The sequence below is a fragment of the Crocuta crocuta genome, unplaced genomic scaffold (assembly GCF_008692635.1).
Source record: "Crocuta crocuta isolate KB4526 unplaced genomic scaffold, BGI_CrCroc_1.0 scaffold154, whole genome shotgun sequence".
NCBI lineage: Eukaryota > Metazoa > Chordata > Mammalia > Carnivora > Hyaenidae > Crocuta > Crocuta crocuta.
In genome coordinates, this window is record NW_027530545.1 from 11,174,401 (window position 1) to 11,195,353 (window position 20,953).

Sequence of the window (20,953 nt, forward strand, 5' to 3'; positions counted from 1 at the left end):
GCACAGCTGGCAGCTGAATGCAGGTTTGATACTAACAGTTTAGACATCTTTAGATGTAGCAGATGGAAAATTTTACACAAATAAAGTAGGAGAAAGTGTGCAATTAGGTTTTTATCTGCAGTTACATGATGCATCCTCTGTTTTAGTTTAGAACATCACCTTAGTGGGTGGTCATGATCTTTCCTTGTATCCAGGCCCTACCTTCTTGACACCACATTTGATGTTGGCTAAATGCCCAAGCACCAAACTTTTGTTTTTGTTGAGTGTGAATGAAATACGGAATGCAACAATCAGCAAAGCAAAAGGCATACCATCAGTGAGATTGTAACAGTCCAGTACATTATGGCTACATTCCTTGCTAGTTAAGTCACTATGGTAAAATCCTTGGCAGGATTTTTTTCAATAGTTTATTCATGATGTTCATTATTATGAGTTGTAAAGAGTATGAGAATTTCATTTTTAAAATGTCTTATGGAATGTATCACTTTCTTAGATCTTGTAGACATGCTGTGGAAACCATAACATAAAATATGAGTTACTTACAATAACTAATTTTAATCCCATCTGCTAAGTATGACAACATTAGCATTTCCACTTAATTAAAAACACCCTTAAAGCAGCAATGTTTTAATCACTCCATTTTATTTACTCTCCTCCGGTGTCACTTATAATTGTAACTTTTTATTTTTTAATAATGAGGGATTTTTTTTCTCCTTGCATCACACAAAAAAGTGCTGTCGATAATTAGCAGTCTTCTGTTATTAGTAGACTCAGGTGTCACAACTGTGTCTCATCCTCATTACAGTAAAAAATTTCACCTATCAGATTCATTATTGCTAGATAATGCGACTGAGAGCCTTTGCAGGCCCTCCAGAAAAGTAATTCAGCCAAGCAAAATTATCAGCTAATTATATTTAGAATCAAAAGCCCAACAACTATTTGCAGATAAATTGTATGAATTGAAGTGAATAGATCTGAATATTAAGATTCATAGATTTAGCAGATGATTTGTTAATTGGAATAAAAAGGTCATTTGCTAGTCATTTTAACAATAGATCAATTGGAACCCTATTTATTATTTAACTGGTAGTGCATACGAATTGAAATGGTGAATAATTGTATTATTGTCACGAGATGATCATTTTCTTAAAATGGCAAAATATGAGAAACTTATGGCAATGAATTTTACAAATTTCTTTAAAAATATTATGGCCTGTGTAATACCTTTCAAAACAGTTCTGGTCTACATAATCTATAGCACAAGGTTTAGTATGTAACCAGTCAAAATTACACCAAAGGTGGTGGCTGTGTGTGTGTGTGTGTGTGTGTGTGTGTGTGTGTTTCCTTGATGAATTAGAAAAATCACTACAAATAAGATAATTTACAAATAAAAGTTGAAATCCAAAATTTGTAAATTTTTTCTTCCTAATTCAAATAAGGCCATTCCTATCTCACTGTATTTTAATTAGCAGAGGTTTTTGGAAGTGACATGGTACATGCTCATACGATGACTCAAAATGTAACTTGGCCTGCAATTTTCTTTCGGGGAACAGAACACTCTAATTCAAATCCATTATTAAAAAGCAGATAACATGTGCACTTTCTGAAATGGCTGTGACTTCACTCTTTTGATTTTATGTAATTACAAGAGAATGTTCATATGTATTTACTTTTCGATTGGCACAGCATTTTAAAACTGAGTGTCTTCAGATACAGTGCGTATTTTCTTTTGGTTCATAAAGAATATCACTGGTTTATGTGCTCAAACTTTAGAGACGGTTTTATACTGCAGTCGCAATGTAGTTTATAGCCGTATTTGGCATGAGAATTTCCGTGCGTACCCTACGTCTGTAGGGAAAAAAATCTATTAGATATTAGTTTGGATTTTGAAATTAGTAATTGGTAACTAGATCCTGTGCCTTTTCACTATGTTATCTTGTAACTCCTGTCAGTTCTCAAGCAAAACTTTGAACTCAGTATTTTTCCGAACTTTGCAGCTCAAAGTAAATACTTTTCATTTAAACTAATTTCAGTCAACACAATAAAATAGGGAAAACATCACCCACTTAAAAACAGCTTAAATTGCATGTGCTTTGTCACTGTAAACAAACAAGGTAAACATTGACATAACTTCACATTATTCTTGGGTTGAAAAAAATCTGCAGTTCAAAATAAAATTCCGCCTTTGGTCAACATTTTGGATGCAATTCAAAGTCTCTCATAAAATAAACATATTTTAAAGAGTGCTTTGAATTTCACTGTGTAATTTCTAGCCAACAAAAATTACAGTGGTATCTTTAAGGTTTATTATATGTCAGATCAATAGCCATTATACAGGGCTAACAACCTTTGAGATACAATACCTTCCCTCTGCTTAACCCTTACTACTATGACATGAAAAAAAAAATAACATCCTATAACTGTTCCTGGGGGAAATCCTCTCACAAAGTGAAACTTTCTTGCTTATTTGTTTAATGCTAAAGTATTCTTTTCTGATAAAATGGAAGATGAGCTGAAGTTTTGGCCAAGAAAGCGAAATTTTCATTAAGGTAATCTTCATGAGGATTTTTCAGTAAAAGGGGGAATTGTTTTGCATTCTGCAAAATAACAAATTATTTTGAAGCATAAGCTTAAAATATAAAAATGCCCCATCACAACAGATTGTGAATTTTTTTCTGATGCTTTTAAAAGTGCCTCGATCATTCCTAGGACCATGATGTTAAAGTTAAGTATTTGCTATTTTATTTAAACATTTTTGAGAAATGAACATTCTGGGACTTTGCAGCATTATTAAGAAAAGCTGTCCATACTTTACCATGTTGTTACATGTGTTTATCTGCTGATTATAAAATGTGTTAAACAGTATTTTAAAAACAAAAAAAAAAAATGGAGAGCTGCGCTTTGATTAATTCAGTGAACAAAACATATGCTCTTGGTTCTGTTCTATGAAATTCATATATGATCAATAAAATCTTTTAAAAGAGCAACTTTGGCTTTAAGGCTTATACTGCCGACCATGTTTTTCGTCCCAGTTAATTCAGAGCTCATCCTGTTAACTTAGGCAAACAAAACCACTTTTTGGCAATCATAGTAATGTCCTTTTAATATTTTTATCCTCTCTCTAAAATTTCTTTAGGTTGGAAGCTGTGTATTGTGGTTGTTACCCACTTTGTCCCAAAGATCTGGTTTATCCTGAAATATTTCCAGGTAGCTTCTTTCATGGACTTTCATCTTCGTTGCGATTTAATACATGATTCATGCTAAATTAGAAAGTTTGAAAATAAACTTAGGCAGGAGCAATTGTTTATTTGGCAAGTCAACATGTTAGTGTTAAGGAAAATTTTATGTGTTTTAATACATTAGAGTAAGCTTATATTTACCATCTGTTCTTTTAAGATAACAAAAAAGCAAGTTTTCAAATAGCATTCTTCATTGTTAGCATACACATCCCATAATGATGGATTTTTATAAGCAGGTCAGTGTTGCTGCGATTGCTTACAGATTTTTTTTAATGATATACACAGAGAAAAATCGAGGACTGGAAGTCACACCAAATTATTTAAACAATTGACTAGTTAATAATATGCAACTGTTGTACAGGGTACATACGGCTATAGTACCAGTTCTTTGAAAAAATTCTCATCACTAAATATATCACATATGCATTGTGTTACATTAGAATAATGTATTTTAATCACCCAAAGGAGATGTCTAAACAGCACAACTACACAGTCTTATTTAGCATTAAACATCCTTGTGAGCTGAGGTAACCTTATAAAATCATGCTTAAATAATGTAAAACACGAGGCAGCACAGAGCAATATGCATTTTTAATTAGTAAAGTGACTAATATCGAGTGTGTGCTTTGAGGTTTTTGTTTCATTAAAAATGTATCTGTTTTTCCTGCAGCTGAATATCTGTATTCTACACCTGAACAGCTTTCAAAAAGGCTCCAGAATTTCTGCAAGAGACCAGATATTGTAAGAAAACATCTTTATAAGGTAGATATTGAGGAGAGATTTACGTGGTATAAATGCCATATTGAAGTACAAAGAAAATTCTTAAAAAAAAAAACATTTAATTAACATACTAATGTTTAAAGGCAACATGCTAGGGAGGGATATTAGTTGTTACACTAACAAGGATTAATTAAACTGGATGCCAGTTGTATTAACCTAGGTCTTATGAAATACGTGCACTTAATGCATGGTACATGCTTTTTTTTAATTTATTGTTTTCTAAGATGACTGTCCTTTACATTTAGCCCCAAGAGGCTTATAAAAATGAACCTGGATTAATGTAACTCATTAGTTTAAAAGGAAGTAAAAGGAAAGATTCCACAATTATACTAATGAGGATAAGCCTTTCTTCCCATCATAATGAAATCTTCAGGCCTCAAAAATTCAGGTGAATGACATTCGTGAAGTTTGGTGTTCAGTTTTTAACTACTTTGAAAATGATTTTCAAGAATCAAATGTTTTTCCCTTACCCGGTGTAATAAAAGGACATAAAAATCCACAGTTTGTTTAGAAGGACACTGCCAGTCTCCTCTCTGAATGGCAAAGGCAGAAAGAAAACAGTTTAAAGAGCATCATCATGCAGTCCCCTCCTTCATTACCGTTTTTTTCCCCTTGTTTGAATCAAGAATTTTACATTGTTGAGCAGACAGCACAAAGAGGCCCTGCTAAAAGTCTAAGTAATTGAACTGGGATAAATCTGCTTTACGAGTTTGGAAGGTGGCTCTAGGCCATGAGTAATATACCTTTTTATATTCTTTGAATGTAGCATCTTCATTTTACATAAATTCAGTATAGTTTACAATCTAGCAGTTTTATAATCCAGTATATTTTAATTTTCCTATGTTAATGTATAACCTTCCTACAGTCTGCTGCCTTTTTTTCTCTCCTTTCCCTTTTCATGGCCTAAAATACATATTTACATAGTGATACATCAAAACAGGACTTTGTTTCTGCAGGAAACAGTTAAACTTCAAGAAAAAAGGGAGAGAACCAAAAATGCAATTTAACACCCAATTTCAAGCTCATTATCTTTCATTGTCTATTAACTTGGCAATGGTTCAGAAGGTAGCTCATAATAGTTTAAAATGCTGACTGAACAGTTCCAGGCTTCAGTATTACTCCTTGAGTCAATACGATTGCACCGTATACAGGAGAAGAAAACATTCTTCCAAGGTTCACATCCAAATTCTCTAATTTTGGAAGTTCAGTAGTGGTCGGGTTTGGATAAAATGTTAAGCAAGTAGTTTGCCACATGACAGGCTATCAAAATGTGCAGATTATGAAAATGGAAGAAATAGAATAAGAAGTATTTATGCAAACAGATTAATTTTCTGTATATGACACAGATCTCTTCAGTGAGTTCACCATCCAATTACTAATTTTTCACCTTTCTGGTGAATTTTTGGTGAAGTTGTGCTTGTGTTTTGGTTTTATTGAGATATAACTGGCAGCACTGTGTCAGCTTATGACATACCTCATAATGACTTGACACGCATTTATTGTGAAATGGTTACCAACATAAGTGTACTTCTCATCCGTCATCTCATACAGATACAAAAAAAAAGGAAGGAAGGAAGGAAGGAAGGAAGGAAGGAAGGAAGGAAGGAAGGAAGGAAGGAAGGGTTTATTATTTTCTTGTGATGAGAATGGTGAAGGTTTTATAATGCTATTTCCCCCGTCAAAATTTAGCTGTTTTGAACTTTGCTTCAAGTTAGACCTCATTATCTCCGTTAGTCTTTGTTTACAAATTTTTAACCATTTCAGAAGTTACTGCAACAAGTTAGCTTTGGTTGCAAAGGAAAACAGACCTCTGGTTGAAATATTTTAATATGATACTCTATAGCATAGCTATAATTATTTATTTTACAAACAACTTCTGAAAAAACTCTCAAACATTGTCAGCTCAGTGGTAATGCTGTTAGTATATAAAACTGTCCCTCATATAGCTTAAAAGATAACCTATGCCTTACATGTTATTTCATGTAATTACTTTTTACATATGCTTTGAGACTGTACATCCTAAAGTACTTCACCTCCAAGTTTTATAAATTAATATCTCCTGTGTAAGCATTTATAAGAATTTGTATGTATAATTCTTTTTTATGTATTTTCTGCCATGGATTTTTTTTCTTATAAATCTATTAAGCCCTTGCAGAGGTGCCCTCATTTATAGAGCTTGATGATATTATATCTGAATATTCGTCTTAAAATTAATAACTTAGTCCAAGAATTATAGGCAATTGAGCTTTGCGATGCATTTGTCAGGAGAAACTGGTAAACACACACACACACACACACACACACACAGAGGAAAGGACCACAGATTTAGTTTGGTTATTGTAATAGGATTTAGAACCAAAACAGCAAAAAAGATGCCTTCTAAAACTTTACAATTAAGTATAAAAAGCTATGGTACATTGTCACCTCATGCTTTATTAATATACACATTTTCAGGTAACATTTGCCTGAAATACAGTACAAGAGAACTATTCCCCCCAAGGCAATATTTTCCTTACTTTCCTTATGCAATGGAAGAGTCTTTTGTGTGTGCTGTTAACGAGAATGTTGGGGTTTTTTTTAGACTTATTCCATTGGACAGTGCTGTTTTGCTTTTATAAAACATATGCTTCTAAGATCTAAAAGGATAGAATGTCACTGAATTCTTTAATTTGCTCCTTTTACATTTTTACACCTTACTCTCTTTTTTTGTCAAAAGTTTACATTTTAAAATCATCTCAACTGCTTTTCACATAGAGTTCACTTTAGGATAGGATTTTTCATATGGATTCACACTTAGAAATTTAATGACTAGAATAAGGCTACTAACACTTGGCTTTCTTCTCACATGAGACATTATACTTTCAATATGAGTGAGAGTTTGGGGGCTATAACTTGAAGCAGGATTTGAAACAGAATGCTAGTAACTGAAAAGCAGAAACAGAATTGGATACTTTTTTTTTCTTAAAGTGACTCTTTCTACTACAGAACACTGTGCCCATGCCTTCTCACCTGAAATGGTTTCAGATTTGAAATGTTTAAATTCCTCACATGCATGCAAGTATGTTCTCCCTCCCTACCTCCCTCCCTCTCTTTTGACTTCCGTCTATCTTACACAGACAGACACAGACACAAAGACACACACACACACACACACACACACACACACACTTTTCTTAAGATCTTTCTTAAGAGAAATACAATGTATGCAGAAATTAAATGTCCCTTAACCATTTTGAAATCTAAAACCATTTTCATAATTTAAAAAATCTAAACCATTTCTTTAAAAAGTTTACATCTAAGTTAGTCATTGACTGCAGCTTTCTCGTACTTTCAGAACACTTCCTTTTCTGAGTAGGTCAAACACATTGGCCACATACTTGTCACACAGATTAAAAATAGGTTTCATTTCATCCGCGATGGGGAGCTTTTTATGACTCCCAAACCTAACTTGAACACAAGATTCCAGAAGTAATCATAAAATAATTAGCCAAGGATTGACTTCCTAACACTAACAATAGTTTTCCCTTTTCCAGCCCCAGTAAGCCTCATACCATGAAGTTGTATTTTTGCCTCCTTTTCACTATGTGAATTTACTTACTGAAAATTCCCAACAACCTTTTGAGATCAGTTCCTTATGTTTCTACAGGCTTCTCATCATTATATTTTAAAATGCTTTAGAGAAAAAATGATGGCCATTACATTGTTACGAGTACTGAGAAGAGCACAGGGCACAAACAGGGCACTTGTGAAAAGTAGATACCGCCCAGACTACCGGGAGAGCTTTTCATTCCAATCCTATTTCTCATTTATTTTTATTTACACATTGAGCAATATTCTGTGTGCGGAAAAAAGAGATGCGTTCTTTCTTGTACTTTCTGAGAGTGGCCTATAGTTTCTTAAGATTGTTCAAATGACAGCTGCTGATTTTTATTCTGTTTTCCTCTTCAAGTTGTTCCACATTCTAGGACCCTTGATAACCTGCTCCTAATTGGAGGAGAGAAGAATTTTCAGATTTCTGCCTAAAAATGCCTCCAAACAATGATTAAGGTTACAGCTCACATTCAGTGCCCAGAAAAGCCATTTGTGGTTGCCTTAATTCTCTCAGGCTCTGTCTGTCCGAACCAAGGCCAGGCCACTGTAAGCTTCCTTCAAGGGACTGGTCACTTTATAGTCCTCTTTTAATTTGAGATTACACTCTAGATGTCAATAAGGTGTTGCTCACTTGTATTAACACTCCAAAGTCATTACTTTTTTCCCTAAAAATGAAAACTTAAAAGCTTGTGACATTTTTAGAACTTCTAAAAATCTCTCAACCGCATGAGCACAGTTTAAGGCAACTTCCCAATCTCTCTCCCTCCCTCTCCCCCTCCTCCCCAGTCTTCTCCCTCTCTCCTTCTTCACTTCCTTCCTTGATCTCATTTGGCTTGATTTTCCTTTGGTTTGTCTAAGTAAAATAAAAGCAAAATTTTAGCACAATAGATACTTTGGATGATCAAGAACAGTGAGAGATTTTGGCGTCTTGTTCTTTTCTGCTACTCATTTGCAGCCTGGCTCTAGATGAACTTCTTAGCCTTTCTCTATGATTCATTTGTAAACTTGGAAAAAATTTCCCCCCTCAATTCTTAATAGCATTTCCCCCCCGAGGTACTGCTATAATGAAATAATGAATATAAACCTGTTTGTAAACTCAAAGTGCTTTATACATTTCATGTAGTAGTAATGGCATTTCTCTTGTGCCTTAACCACTTAAAAGTAAAATTCGCTTTAGTTAAAGCATGGGCTAAGGGTGTTGTGTATCTTGTGTTTATAAAAGTTAAAAGTTGGATGATAAACTTCGAACAGCCGTTGTCCCTAACATAAACCAGGAAATATGCGTGCAGTGGGATGTACCCATTTGCGAAAAATCGGGAGCTTTCCCCTACGGCTGAAATACAGTTCCACTTTAATCCAATCAGAAACTGGGATTTCCTGAGTTGATGAAACTGGAGAACCATTTATTTGGTGGCTTTTTGAAATCTAATTGACGTAAGTTATGCAAATTTGCAATATGAATTTTGAACATCCTTTCGTCTTCGGTTGTTAATGCTTCTTCCTTGCTCTCTCTTCTCTCCCTCCCCCTCGCAGGGTGAAATGACTCCTTTTTCTTGGGCAGCCCTACATGGTAAATTCAGGTCTCTGCTTACAACAGAACCTAGGGAAGATTTGTGACAGATGGGGCTAAGTCACAAACTTGCAGCCTAAGGCAGAATCTGTAGAACTTTCCAGAGTGTGCCCATATTTACCTGATCAGAGAGAAAAGAAAATCTGCAGAGGAAGCTGAGCCTGGCTGCTTGTCATAGCTGACACAGAGCCATCTGCCACAAACCTGTGGCGGCTTCAGATCTCCCATCCCTGCCACCACCCCAACTCAAATTAAATACAGATTCCTAGAGACGTTATGATGGTTACACATGTCCTCGGCATCACATGGAGGAGACTGTTCAAAAAAAATATGTGGCCTGTTGTATAACCGCACTCATGTATCCCATATGTGGTGCCACATTGAATTTCCGGTTGAATCCGTTTTTATCCTTTGTACTGGATGACATGGTGCCTGAATTCTTTCTTTTTGCCGACACGATGGCAGCCAAACTGCAGCTTCAAAAGCTCGCACTTGGCTGTGTTTCTACCTAGGTTGCCAGGTTATCATCGGAGCCTTCTTGCGTCCTCAAAGGGCCACAGGGTCTGAACGGAGGATCAGAATGCTACCGGACTAATTGGGCGGCCATCTCAGAATTGTTTGTGGGCAAGGGGCTGCTTTAGCACTTTTATTTTAGCAAATTAACGACTCTCTGGCACAGGGGCTTTTAAGCGAAGGTATTAATAAGGGTCTGGCAGGTATTCCCACGATCCGCAAAGTTACATTTGCATTTAATTTATTTTAAAGTTGCTAGATAAACAGCTGTAATTTGGACAAACATGGGAAATACACTAAGTGGAGCCATCTTGCCCATAAAATGCACACTGAGATACCCGTTTCAATTTTTTTTTCCCCTGGGGTAAAAATAGAGAAATCAAAATACTTCTACTAAAAACAGTAATTTTGATATAAATATTCCTCAAAAATATTTGCATCCAGCTACAAATACGATCTTTTCAAGATAAATCACTTATGATTCCAATAGTCAAGCTGCTGTATTTGTTGATATAAAGATGTTTTGAACGGCTAGATTGTAAAATAAATTTTTAATAAAGTGCCTACTGCAATTTTTAATTAGCATATCTCATTTGTGTGTAAGAGTGTACATCTATCTGTATGTTTCTCACTGAACACTTTCTTGTGTCAGAGACAACGAATACAATTGTTTCTTTTCCGGATGTACAAGGATCTGTTTTGCAAATGTTTGTAAGATATTATGACATTTCCAAGATTTTCTTTGCATTCTGGAAAGCAGGAGGTAAACATTTGTAGTCATTAAGGTAAAGTCTGTTGATAAACCATCTTCTGTTTACTGACAGGTAAATTGTAACTTTCCTAGCTTTTGAAACAAATAACTTTTAGACACTACAGACTGAGGAACAGCCAGGGAAAGCAGGGTAGGCAGGGGCCACGCGTGGCCTTCTGGCTTCTAAAAAGATTGACTGGTCTCGCAGGCATCCGAGATAAAGCAGGCAGTGATTCAGAAGTCCAGTAGGGCCCATCTGACAGGTAGCAAAATCGTCAGCAGGAAACAGATCAAGGTCAGAGAGCCAGATAGAGCCCTCAGGATAGAGGTGATCTTGTAGATCAAAGAAAGCAGGAATTCAGGATCCCTGCAGCCTGAGAATTTAAAAGCAGGAAGAGTAAGAAGCAAAAAGAACAAACTCTGTCTTTGCACAGAGTCCTCTCCCTAACCAATGTGAGACCCTTAACGAGTCCCGGGACATCACTGCCCTGGCTTCAAGTCCTATGGCTTGCAGGGAAGTCACTGAACAAATTACATCCTCACCCATAAAACAAAGGGCTGAGGGATCATTTCTGAAGTTCCTTGTGGACTGAGAATGGGGACCTCAAAATCTACCAGGGCTACTCCTTTTGAGTGCAAACATTAGGATGTCAGTATGCCTAGGACGTTCTTAGACACCTCTAGGCAGGGTTTATCATCTAAGGAGATGGAACTATACCAGTAAATTTGCTTCAGTCAGAAGGATGTCTTCTAGAAATAATAGTATAATCTCACAGCCAAGAAGCAGTGTTGAGCTTACTGTGTGTTACTATCCTGAAAATAATGGGCTCCCATCTCAGTGTAGACATAGTTGAAAGTTACCTGTATATGGAGGGTTTTTTCCCTATACCCATAACCTCAAATCAGATTTTGTTTTCAGCCATGCCCAGCATTACTTCTAGAATAAAAATTTACATTAAAGCTGTCACTTGTTAGAACTATGCTGTCAGACTTGGTCTTAGTGCAAATAAGCAATAAAAACTTTTGTCAATGTGTAATTCTTAACAATTGAAAACTTGAAGTGTGTGTTTTGTGTGCTTCTCAAACCAATGATATGGTGGGTTAGAGTGTTATTAAGTAAATTAACCCATATTTCATTGAAATCAAAGGATAATTGAGAATACAAGGTGACTTTTTAAAAAATATTTCTGAGAGAGATAGCATGGAGGCAGGTGGGCACAGAGAAGGAGACAGAGGATCTGAAGCAGGCTCCAAGCTGTCAGCACAGAGCCCCACGCAGGGCTCAAACCCACAAAACCATAAGATCATGACCTGAGGCCAAAGTTGCACGCTTAACTGACTGAGCCACCTGGGTACCCCACAAGTTGACTTTTTAATTCCTATTTCACTTACTTTGAATAAAGAGATTGAACACTCCCATTATTTCTTATTTTGAGTATGGTTGCTGAAAATTTTGATCTTCCTTTTTTTAAACATTCAATTCTGTTAATTTTATTCCTTTAAAATAAACTACTCGCCCAATTTCCATTTTAAGTATCTTTAAAAGTCTGCTCATTATCAAGGCCTTGATACAGCATCCAGGGTATACTTGCCCTGAACTTGCCTCATCTGTGTTTCTGGTTAGGTGTTTCTGTAATAAATTTCACGGCACCTCGTTCTTAACCTGCTCATTTATACCATGTGGGTCAGGAATAGGTCAAAAGACCTTTCTCAGAAAGCCTGCAGTTTAATAAGCGTCCTTCTGATATGGCTAGGTTTAAATGCCCTGCTCCGGCTCTCACATCTTCAGATGTGCCATGTAAAGATGGCAGCAGAATCAGTAAGTTGATGGAAACTCGCAGCCACATAGGGCTGCACAGATTCATTTCAACACCTTGAAATGCATCTGGAAGCAAAGATTTCATTTTATGTTGAAGGTGTTAATTATATTTGATATTTTTAAAAGTAAAATCTGTTTTTGAGAAAGCATCTGCTACCCAGAAATATTATGAGCCACAATAAAATTTTCAGTTAAGACTCAAGATACTTTCTGTGGGTGACAGAATCAATTTTCAAATGAGAGTCCATGTTGTCTTTTAATGTCGACATAGTCTATGGGTTTTATTCTTCTGCTGACCATGGGCAATAATCGGCCTATGTGCCTTTCTCTTTCGGTGAAAAATTAGGGGGTATTTAATATCAGACAGTATACTTAACAATAAGAGAGTATATTATAAATCACTGACATGAACAGTTTTCATTTTAAAATTTGAATTGAGAAATAGGAAAACTAATTTTTTTTTTTTTTTTTTTTTGAGTTCACTTATTTATTTTGTGAGAGAGAGATGGAAAGCAAGTAGGGCAGGGGCAGGGAGAGGGAGAATCCCAAGCAGGCTGTGTGCTGTCATCGCAGAACCCATCTGGGGCTTGAACTCACAAACCGTGAGATCATGACCTGAGCCTAGATCAAGAGTCGAACGCAAAACCAATTGAGCCACCCAGGCGCCCCTAGGAGACTAATGCTTCTATGATACAACCTCCCTTCAAAGCTGTTCATTAAAATGTAACTGGGAAAGTTTAAAAACATGCATACAGTTCTACATGCTGCTGAAAGCTTTGTACATTTGTGATTAAAATGCAACAACAACAAACTACGGGATTTATACCAAACGTACAATAACTTTTAAGTCAGAGGAGTGGTGGTAGAAAGCACAGACATGTAACTGGGAGAGTCACATTTACTCTATGATTAGTGGCTTATTTCTGAGGCTGGCTTGTTGTATCCAAAGGCTATTCGTACTCTGTATGACTTTTTGCGTGTCTTCAATGTTATTGCTGGATGTGCCTTCTGATAGGAGCTGTGACTACTTTGCTTAGTTTTGCTACCATGCCTTCCTTAATGTTTCTTGACTCTTAAGTCATTGATCCATTTCCCTTCAAACAGCGGAAGACACTGCCCTGCCAGTTTTGCATAAGAAGACTCCTCGCTTACCAGGAGCCAAGGACTTAACCTTGATACTGAAACAAATCATACTTTGAAAAGGGCTGACTTGACTGTCCGTAGAGTCTCTTTTTCTTGGGGCCACTGGTCACCATTTCTCACTAATTCCTGTAACATTACACACTCAAGATGGAAAGCCATAGTTCTGGAGAAACCTTTTGAACGGTGATGAGAGGAAGGAAAAGGATGATGTTACATGAGCCAATCTTCGCATCTTGAAAAATTCAGAGCTGTAGGGTAGAGCACAGGGCTGTCTGAGCTCCTAGCCGCACGGCCTAGCTTCCATATTGGCACCTGTTCCCTTTCCTCTTGAAGCCAGGATGAACTGTGGACTCAGTCCCTCACTGCAATCCATAGGAGGAGTGCTCCCTCGTGTCTTTGGAAATCCCTCGCTGTACATGAGGGATGTATGGCTCCAGGAACAAGGATCCTCTCTCACCCGACAGCCCATTTTCCTACAGTCGAGTGTGGGGTCAGTGCCTCCAGGGACCCTCCCATTACGATGAACCTGAGTGATGCCTTCTTCTCTCCCGCAGCTCTATGGTTATTAGTTTCAGCCCCAAGACAGATTCATAATTGTTCCCACAAACTAATATAAGGAATTGCTGCTTCTTGGGAGATAATCTAAGATGCTTATGTTACTCTCCTAACAGTTACTGCATTTTTCAATAGCTGACCTAGGGTGGCGTGCTAGCAGGGACTTCTGGAAATACTTTGAGCTATGCCTTTCTCTAAGAATTTGAAGTCCTTTATATTTGACAATTTAAGGTTTCCAGGATCACCTCACAAATGAGAAAATCAAGGCGTTATATAAAGGCATATTTATATGCATGCATATTTATATGTATGTACAAGATACAGACTACGTTGTAGAAACAGAGACTTTTTTTACAAGCCTTCCCCTGCTCGGGATAGCGTCATCGTCACCTATGCGTCTTTCAGGAAGCATCAGGTCAGTGCGCATGACTATTAGACCCCTAGGCAGGAGAGTGCAGAGGGTAGCAGGGGGCTGCTTTGTGGCTTACGTTGTTGGTCTTGAAAGAGGCGTGAGAGACCGTGCAATGAAGCCAGTGTTTGTCTGTAATATTACTATTATTGTGCCTGTAGGGAGGCATTCAGCCGCCACATCCATCATAGCCCTGTGATCTTTACACTCATCTTTATGCATGTAGGTACCTTTCCTGGCCCTCCTGATAAGCATCTGCTTTTGAAACCTGTGGGGAAACTGATGGCCTGAAGAGAAGCCAAGTTGCCATGGGTCCCACGGTGGTAGAGGCAGGTCTAGAAACAGCCTCTTGCAGAAGGCCATGGTCAATTCAGTTGGTCAAACCACGATCCCTTAAAGGAGGGAAAGGGACAAATCTCTCTATCTCCCTCCCCTCTTTCCTCCTCCTGCTTCTTCTATGGGCAGAAGGACCATGGATGGATAAGGTGCCAGTACCTTTCCGTAGATTATTTCATGTTACTCCTGGCCACATTTGTATTCTAAGTGACCTTAATAAGGGGAGGAATGCATAAGAATTGATTCCTGGTACTAAAATTTCAGACTCTCTGGCACCTGCAGTACTTCGGGACGGCTGAGCCTCCTCCAGTGCCTTTCACCTCATACCATGATGAAGTTGCTCATCCACATAAATGGGAGGCCGGCCCTTCATTCAGAGGCAGCCCCCACGATCTCACCTGGTGTGCAGACGCCCTGGGATAGAGGGAGCAGGTGGCCCTGGCGGCGGCAGCACCTTTAATTGTGCAGCATAGGAATTGCTTCCTCTCATCCCTAATAGATAACCCAGAAATTACATCCTGAAACTTACTTCCCCGGAAAGAAAAGGAAGGGGAGGGATAACTTAAAAAGAAGATACTTCTAATATGGTATTAGACTGTAATTCATAGGGAAATTTATGCCTGAGATATGAATTTCTGAAAATAGGGTTTTTTTTAAAAAAGAGAAACACTGACACATCCTTAATTATAGAGTAATAAATACCAATGGTATATTATCTTCTGATATTTCCTTACACAGATATCAAAGCATGCAGCTGTTTTTGAAAACTGATAATCAAGTACAATATAAGTATATTACATCTTGTACTTACAACACACCCTTCAACTAAGCAGCCTCATGGAACACTTCACAGTGAGAACCAGAGCTGCTCGTAGTAGAAGCCTAACTGAACAAATTAGCCTTGAATTGTAACTTAAGAATCGTAGTCAAACCGAAATGCCTGTCCTTGCCAGGAAAGGCATTCCAAAGGCAAAGAGCATGCCAAGTAAAAAGCCTTTGCTTTGGGATTATGGAGGCAGTTCTCAAAAGCCAGCATAACTTAATGATCAATCAGAAAAATATAGAGCAGTAACTACACAACAATAAGGATACATAAAAATTGTACAAAGCATTACTAGTGAATGGGGAGGTAGAGTGGGCTTTTAACAGAAAGTATTAGGCTCTTAGAAAGCTCTGTTTATTGCTTTTAATCCAGGCAGCAAAAGAAAGACCAACATGGTCAAAGAAAAGTACGTGGACAAATGTGGGGGGTAGGAAAGGAAATGAAGGTCAAACAAGGCCAATATGATTCAGAATGAAAGGGAGGGAGGGAAGTATAAGGAGCCAGCTGCAATTACTAAATGTTACATTAAGAAGAGCCGAAATTGAGAGGGGGAGGTCTGGGTATTTTACTAAGTGGATTAATGTCCTCTTCTTTGGGTGTCTGAAGTTGCAGATTTTAATTTATTTGGTGCAGGGTTTTATTGTGAAATTCTTAATGGGGTGGAGGGGTAAATAGGGACAATTATAAACAGAAAGTAGAAAAGGGGAACATACAATACTTTTTATAAATTTAACTACAATAAACAGGATCGAAGCTATGGACAAAGGTAGTCAACCAACTATTTAGTTTATTTTAATAGAACTTAAAGGAGAGTTAGAGGTACATACAGAAAACAAAACAAAACAAAAAGACAAAAACACCCACAGAGATGTGTCAAGCCAAGGATTCTGAGTGACTAGGAGGCTAGTTTTTTGCTGCTCTCCTTTCTCCACCCATTTAAAAAAATAAATCATAACTCTGGCATGGAGAAGCCGCGTCATGAACATCATTTATTAATATAAACTTAATCCTGTGCTATTCTTTGGTGGGTGGTAAAAACATGAACTAACAACAACAGGCCTAAAACAGGATGATTCTCTCAAATACTGGGAAGCCATAAGGAAAGAGAAACTCCTGCCATGTTCTTTCACCTTATTTATTTTACTGAAGGATAAAGTCAAAAAGTAGGGAGGGCAGAGCCAAAGCAAAGGACCAGATGCTTGAAGATTTTTAAAGTTTTCCTAAATACGTACCAGAAGAGGAGATGGGCTTGGAACCTAGTGTGATGTTTATCCATTTATTTACTACTAATCTACTACCTCCCGGGGGAGGTGAGGAAGAAGGCTGTCTGCCTTCTACAGCTGAAGAGATCGGGGCAGAAACTTAATCATGTTCATATACCCTGAGTGTAACTGCTGTCATGGGGCTGGAACCAGTTCATGAAGGTAGTGGGTTCGAGCACGTGCCTGACCAGTAACACTAGAAATCCTTTAAGTTGAAAATACGGACCAGGAGGTATTTAAGAAGTACTGATTCACAACTATTAATCTTGAAGGCAAATTGCATTATTCGGGGTGTGGGCAAATCACTGAACTGGAACCACACGAAAAGGCACTTTTTATAAAATGCTGTGAGGAAACGGACATTGGTGAAAAACGCAAATGAAAAAGGGAAAAATAATCATCTGCAAAGAGGAAGAGCCGTACAATGACTGAACAAGGTGGCCTTGTGGCCTTCAACCTGGTGCATCAGTTCTATCAGTAAATAGATAACTAACAAAGAGGTGAGGCCTTCTATTTCTAAAACTGACCTAGCAACAAGAGGGAGGAAACAGAGAAGAGTACATCGCAGGGTGGCTCAGGGTGCCTCGCAAAGGTCCTCTAACTCTAGTGTTTAAAATGAGGGCGCAGAACTAGAGATCTGTTATGCGCAGCGAGTGGGCTTTGGATTCTGAACACTCCTTTATCTATGAAGAATCCAGGATACTGTGGAGGTGAACCGATGTCTTCAATCCCAGAGACAGGGTGTTTTGTGATCATAGTTAAGAGGAAAGCCATCAAAGCACACACCTTTTTCCTTTTTCCTCCTGAGCTGCAGAGCCATGGTGGGGAACTTGTGCTCTCTGGTGCTTGCTGCTATGTTCTCTGGCTTTCAGTCGGCTTGGCTTTTTCCCTGGATTTCTAATGCTGTGATAGCAGGCCAGGGGGGTGGAAAAAAGGAATCTACAAAACTGAAAACCAAATTGCGTGTGTGCGTGTGTGTATGTGTGTGCGCGCGCGCCCGTGCGGTAGGATTTCACTGAAGATAATGGAATTGCAACACTCTAAGCACCAAATTTTAAAACTTAAAAAGTATGAGTAATGGAGTTTTGAAGAAGCGAAATGTGCTCGAGCAGAATATTTATAGTCCTTTTTTTGCGAGGTTCCCCAGACCTCTGGGTGCATCAGCAAACTGTCCTCCTACCCGAGCGTGCAGCTGCGATCTGGCCCCAGGCACCACCTACCCAGAGTCACTACCTAATGCATTTTACATTTGCACAGATAATGAAAGAGGGAGGGAGGAAAGAAAAAAAAAAAAAAAAGACGAGAAGGGGCCCGTTTCCCCCTCAGCGTTCTGTGTTTCCTTTTGTCGCGGCCGTCAGCTGACACATGGAAAATGTGGTGTACGGTTTTGCTTGCCTTTAATCTGTAATTAAGGATTCCTTGTCTGGGGCTTGCTACTACCTCTTTTCGCCTTCCCTCTCTGCCTCTTGGGTCTTCCGTTCCCGGTCGGGTCTGGCCCCGCGCCGCAGGCGGGGGCTCGAGGTCGCCCGGCTGGGCCGCGGGGCAGCGGGGCCGGGGCGGGACGCGGGGGCCNCGCAGCCCCGGGGGGGACGCGGGAGCGCAGAACTCTGTCCAGTCGTCTAAGTATTTTACTGAACTGGGTTCCGGGTGTCGGCCGGTCCAGTCCTCAGAGAGACCTTCTGATGAGGATGCACCGAGCAAAAACAAAAGTACTGACTCCTGTGCCCCCTCCCCTCTAAGAAAAGATTACCGTAAGCAAAAAACCGAGGAGGGAGTGGGGATGGGCGCGGACACTCTCCAGGCAGAGAGACTCTGGCTATTAGCTTAAAAAGTATTCTTCTTCTCTCTCGTATATCCAGACGTGTGGTTTAAATCCCGCTTCTTACCTGCCCCGGGCCCCCAGCGCTGTCCTTTTCACTTCTTACCTGTGCTTAGGGTTACAGACTTTGTTTCTCCTCCTAACTACCAGTTGGTTGTTGAGGAGGAGAGGAGAAGAAGGATTAAAAGGTCTTTAGGCGGGAGAATATTTAGAAGCATCGCGTTTTTGAAATACTTGTAATTTCCAACGTTTAATATCATTTTGAGGTTTCTAGAAATTTTAAAGAGCCGCCCTGCACTAGGATTATTTTTTATCATTCGCTATTTATTTGGGTGTACACATTTAGAATTGTATGTGTAAGAGGAAAAAATACCCCTCGTCGTTGGTTTCACCAATGCCGTTTGCGTTATTTTCTCTCTTTCCCACCAATAGAAATCATAAGCTAAAGTGGTGTGCGCCATGACCAAATATAAGAAACCTAATCTGGAGTGTTCATGACCTTACTTGGCATCCGTCTCTCAAGATTCTACCCACTCTGCTTGAGATTTTATTTGNCCCAGGGGTAAACCGAGGTACGGGAGGTTGGCCCACATAAGCCTATCCTTGAAAGGCTGAACCAGAACACATGGGAAGTGCATCGAGAAGAGACTGTCGGTAAACAATGATAATCAGGGCTTTCAAAAATCATAAATCTGATTGAAATATCTGATTCATTATTTATTCATCACAGCACAACTTTGCAAATCCAAGAATAGTGTTTGAAAACCAAGTGCCTTCTATTTTGTACATCAACTCAGCAGATGGGTCTCCCTTTCAAAATGTAGCTAAAGGGTTAAAGCTATAATTTTAGCAAAGTATCTCAGGAAACGACATTAAGATCTGATACATCTCCCTTTCTTTCTGGCAATAATATCCCCCAAAGAAAAAAGATATACTTATTGATATGATGATAATGTTTCTCATTATGTGTACAAGTGTCAGAATGATTCCTGTTTGTGCAAGTGTTTTTAAAACTGCGAGGACACTTTCACTACTATGAAAGCTGAGAGCCAATGAAGGAGAACTTCTTTTAACTCCATAATAGCAGGTTACATAGTAAATGAACACGGATGGTCAGATAGCCAATTATGGTATAAATATCCGTTGTTTACACAGAGGTGGTAAATGAGCCTTTGGAGTACAAAGGATTAGGCCCATCTAAGCTACCATTTGTTCTTCAGCCTATTATGTCTTTCCTTAAAAAGGCCAGTGCCACTGTAGGTAATATGCACACAGAGCATACTTCTCTATGTTGATTTTAGTTTGCTTTATTTCATTGCACACTGTTGTTTACTTTTTAAAATTTAAATAAATGTCAGCATTGTATAATTTCTATGTTAACAAAGCAGTGAGCAAAATCCCTTGTATGTTTATAAAATATTATTGTTTAATTCACATAGTTTAGAAATTCCAAATGTTGAGAATAGGAAGGAGGCCAAATACCATCTGTTTATAACTATGATGCATCGTAATATGTGTACTTTTAAAAGGAGTTTGGTCAATCATGCCACTATTTTATCTGCTCGGAATATGTTGAAGATTTAAAATGTAATTTACAGGATTACTTTTAGTGCGTTGCGTCCAACTGTGAGTTGTAAAGAAATCCGTCTCTTCTGTTTTTCTCAAATTAATCATGTACCAGCCCCAATTAATGGGGGCTGTTAAACGGGTCGCTTTTTGCTTAGCTCCAGAATTCTTCTAACTTTGGCTCAGTCCACCTTCTTGATGCTGATAAAAACTCCAAGGACAAATGAAACAAAACACTCCTAGCTGTGCCTTTCTGCCAGGAGATAGTCACTTAGAATGGGAGGCAGGGTTTGGTAGCTAATAATTAGCTAACATCAGCCCTGAGAAATTACCTGTGAAATACCCTTTGGTTCTGGGTTGAAAAACAACATTTGACACTCCCTGTTTTAAAATAGTACATTCTTGTCCCTGAGACTTCTGATTTAACTTATTTATTTCGAATGCATCTAATTGCATACCATTAACAAAGGGAGTACACTTACTTGCAACAGACGAGCAGGTTTGAAGGTTTTTATATAACTCAAGTTATACAGTGAGGAATTTTCCCTTCCTTAGTAAACTAGAGAAACTCAGCAACTGAGCCTTCAATTTAGGGCAGATGTGTTGAAATCCAGAGGTCTTACACTGTGGGGGTCTCTTTTTCAGGAAGGAGGAATTAAAAACTCAGAAGTCCTGATAAAGTTTGAAAATGTGACAGAAACATTTATTAGCAAATGATGGTTGCTTGCTTGCTTTTTTTTTTTTTTTTTTTTTTTTTTTTTTTTTTTTTTTATTGTT

General features: G+C 38.3%; 1 protein-coding gene across 8 annotated transcripts in view; it reads left to right on the plus strand.

Moving 5' to 3' along the window:
• Nucleotides 1-20,953, plus strand: part of QTMAN (queuosine-tRNA mannosyltransferase) — a 332,000-nt gene that overhangs the window by 288,566 nt on the left and 22,481 nt on the right. For 4 of the 8 annotated variants that reach the window (XM_077767807.1, XM_077767800.1, XM_077767805.1 and 1 more), the window contains 3 exons: nucleotides 3,137-3,207; nucleotides 3,910-4,001; nucleotides 9,144-11,504. In XM_077767807.1, the coding sequence (XP_077623933.1) occupies nucleotides 3,137-3,207; nucleotides 3,910-4,001; nucleotides 9,144-9,227 (247 nt within the window). In that variant the 3' untranslated portion in view covers nucleotides 9,228-11,504. Of the gene's footprint in view, nucleotides 1-3,136; nucleotides 3,208-3,909; nucleotides 4,002-9,143; nucleotides 11,505-20,953 lie in introns of those variants that run through there. The other 4 variants (XM_077767803.1, XM_077767806.1, XM_077767802.1 and 1 more) reach the window with 2 other exon arrangements.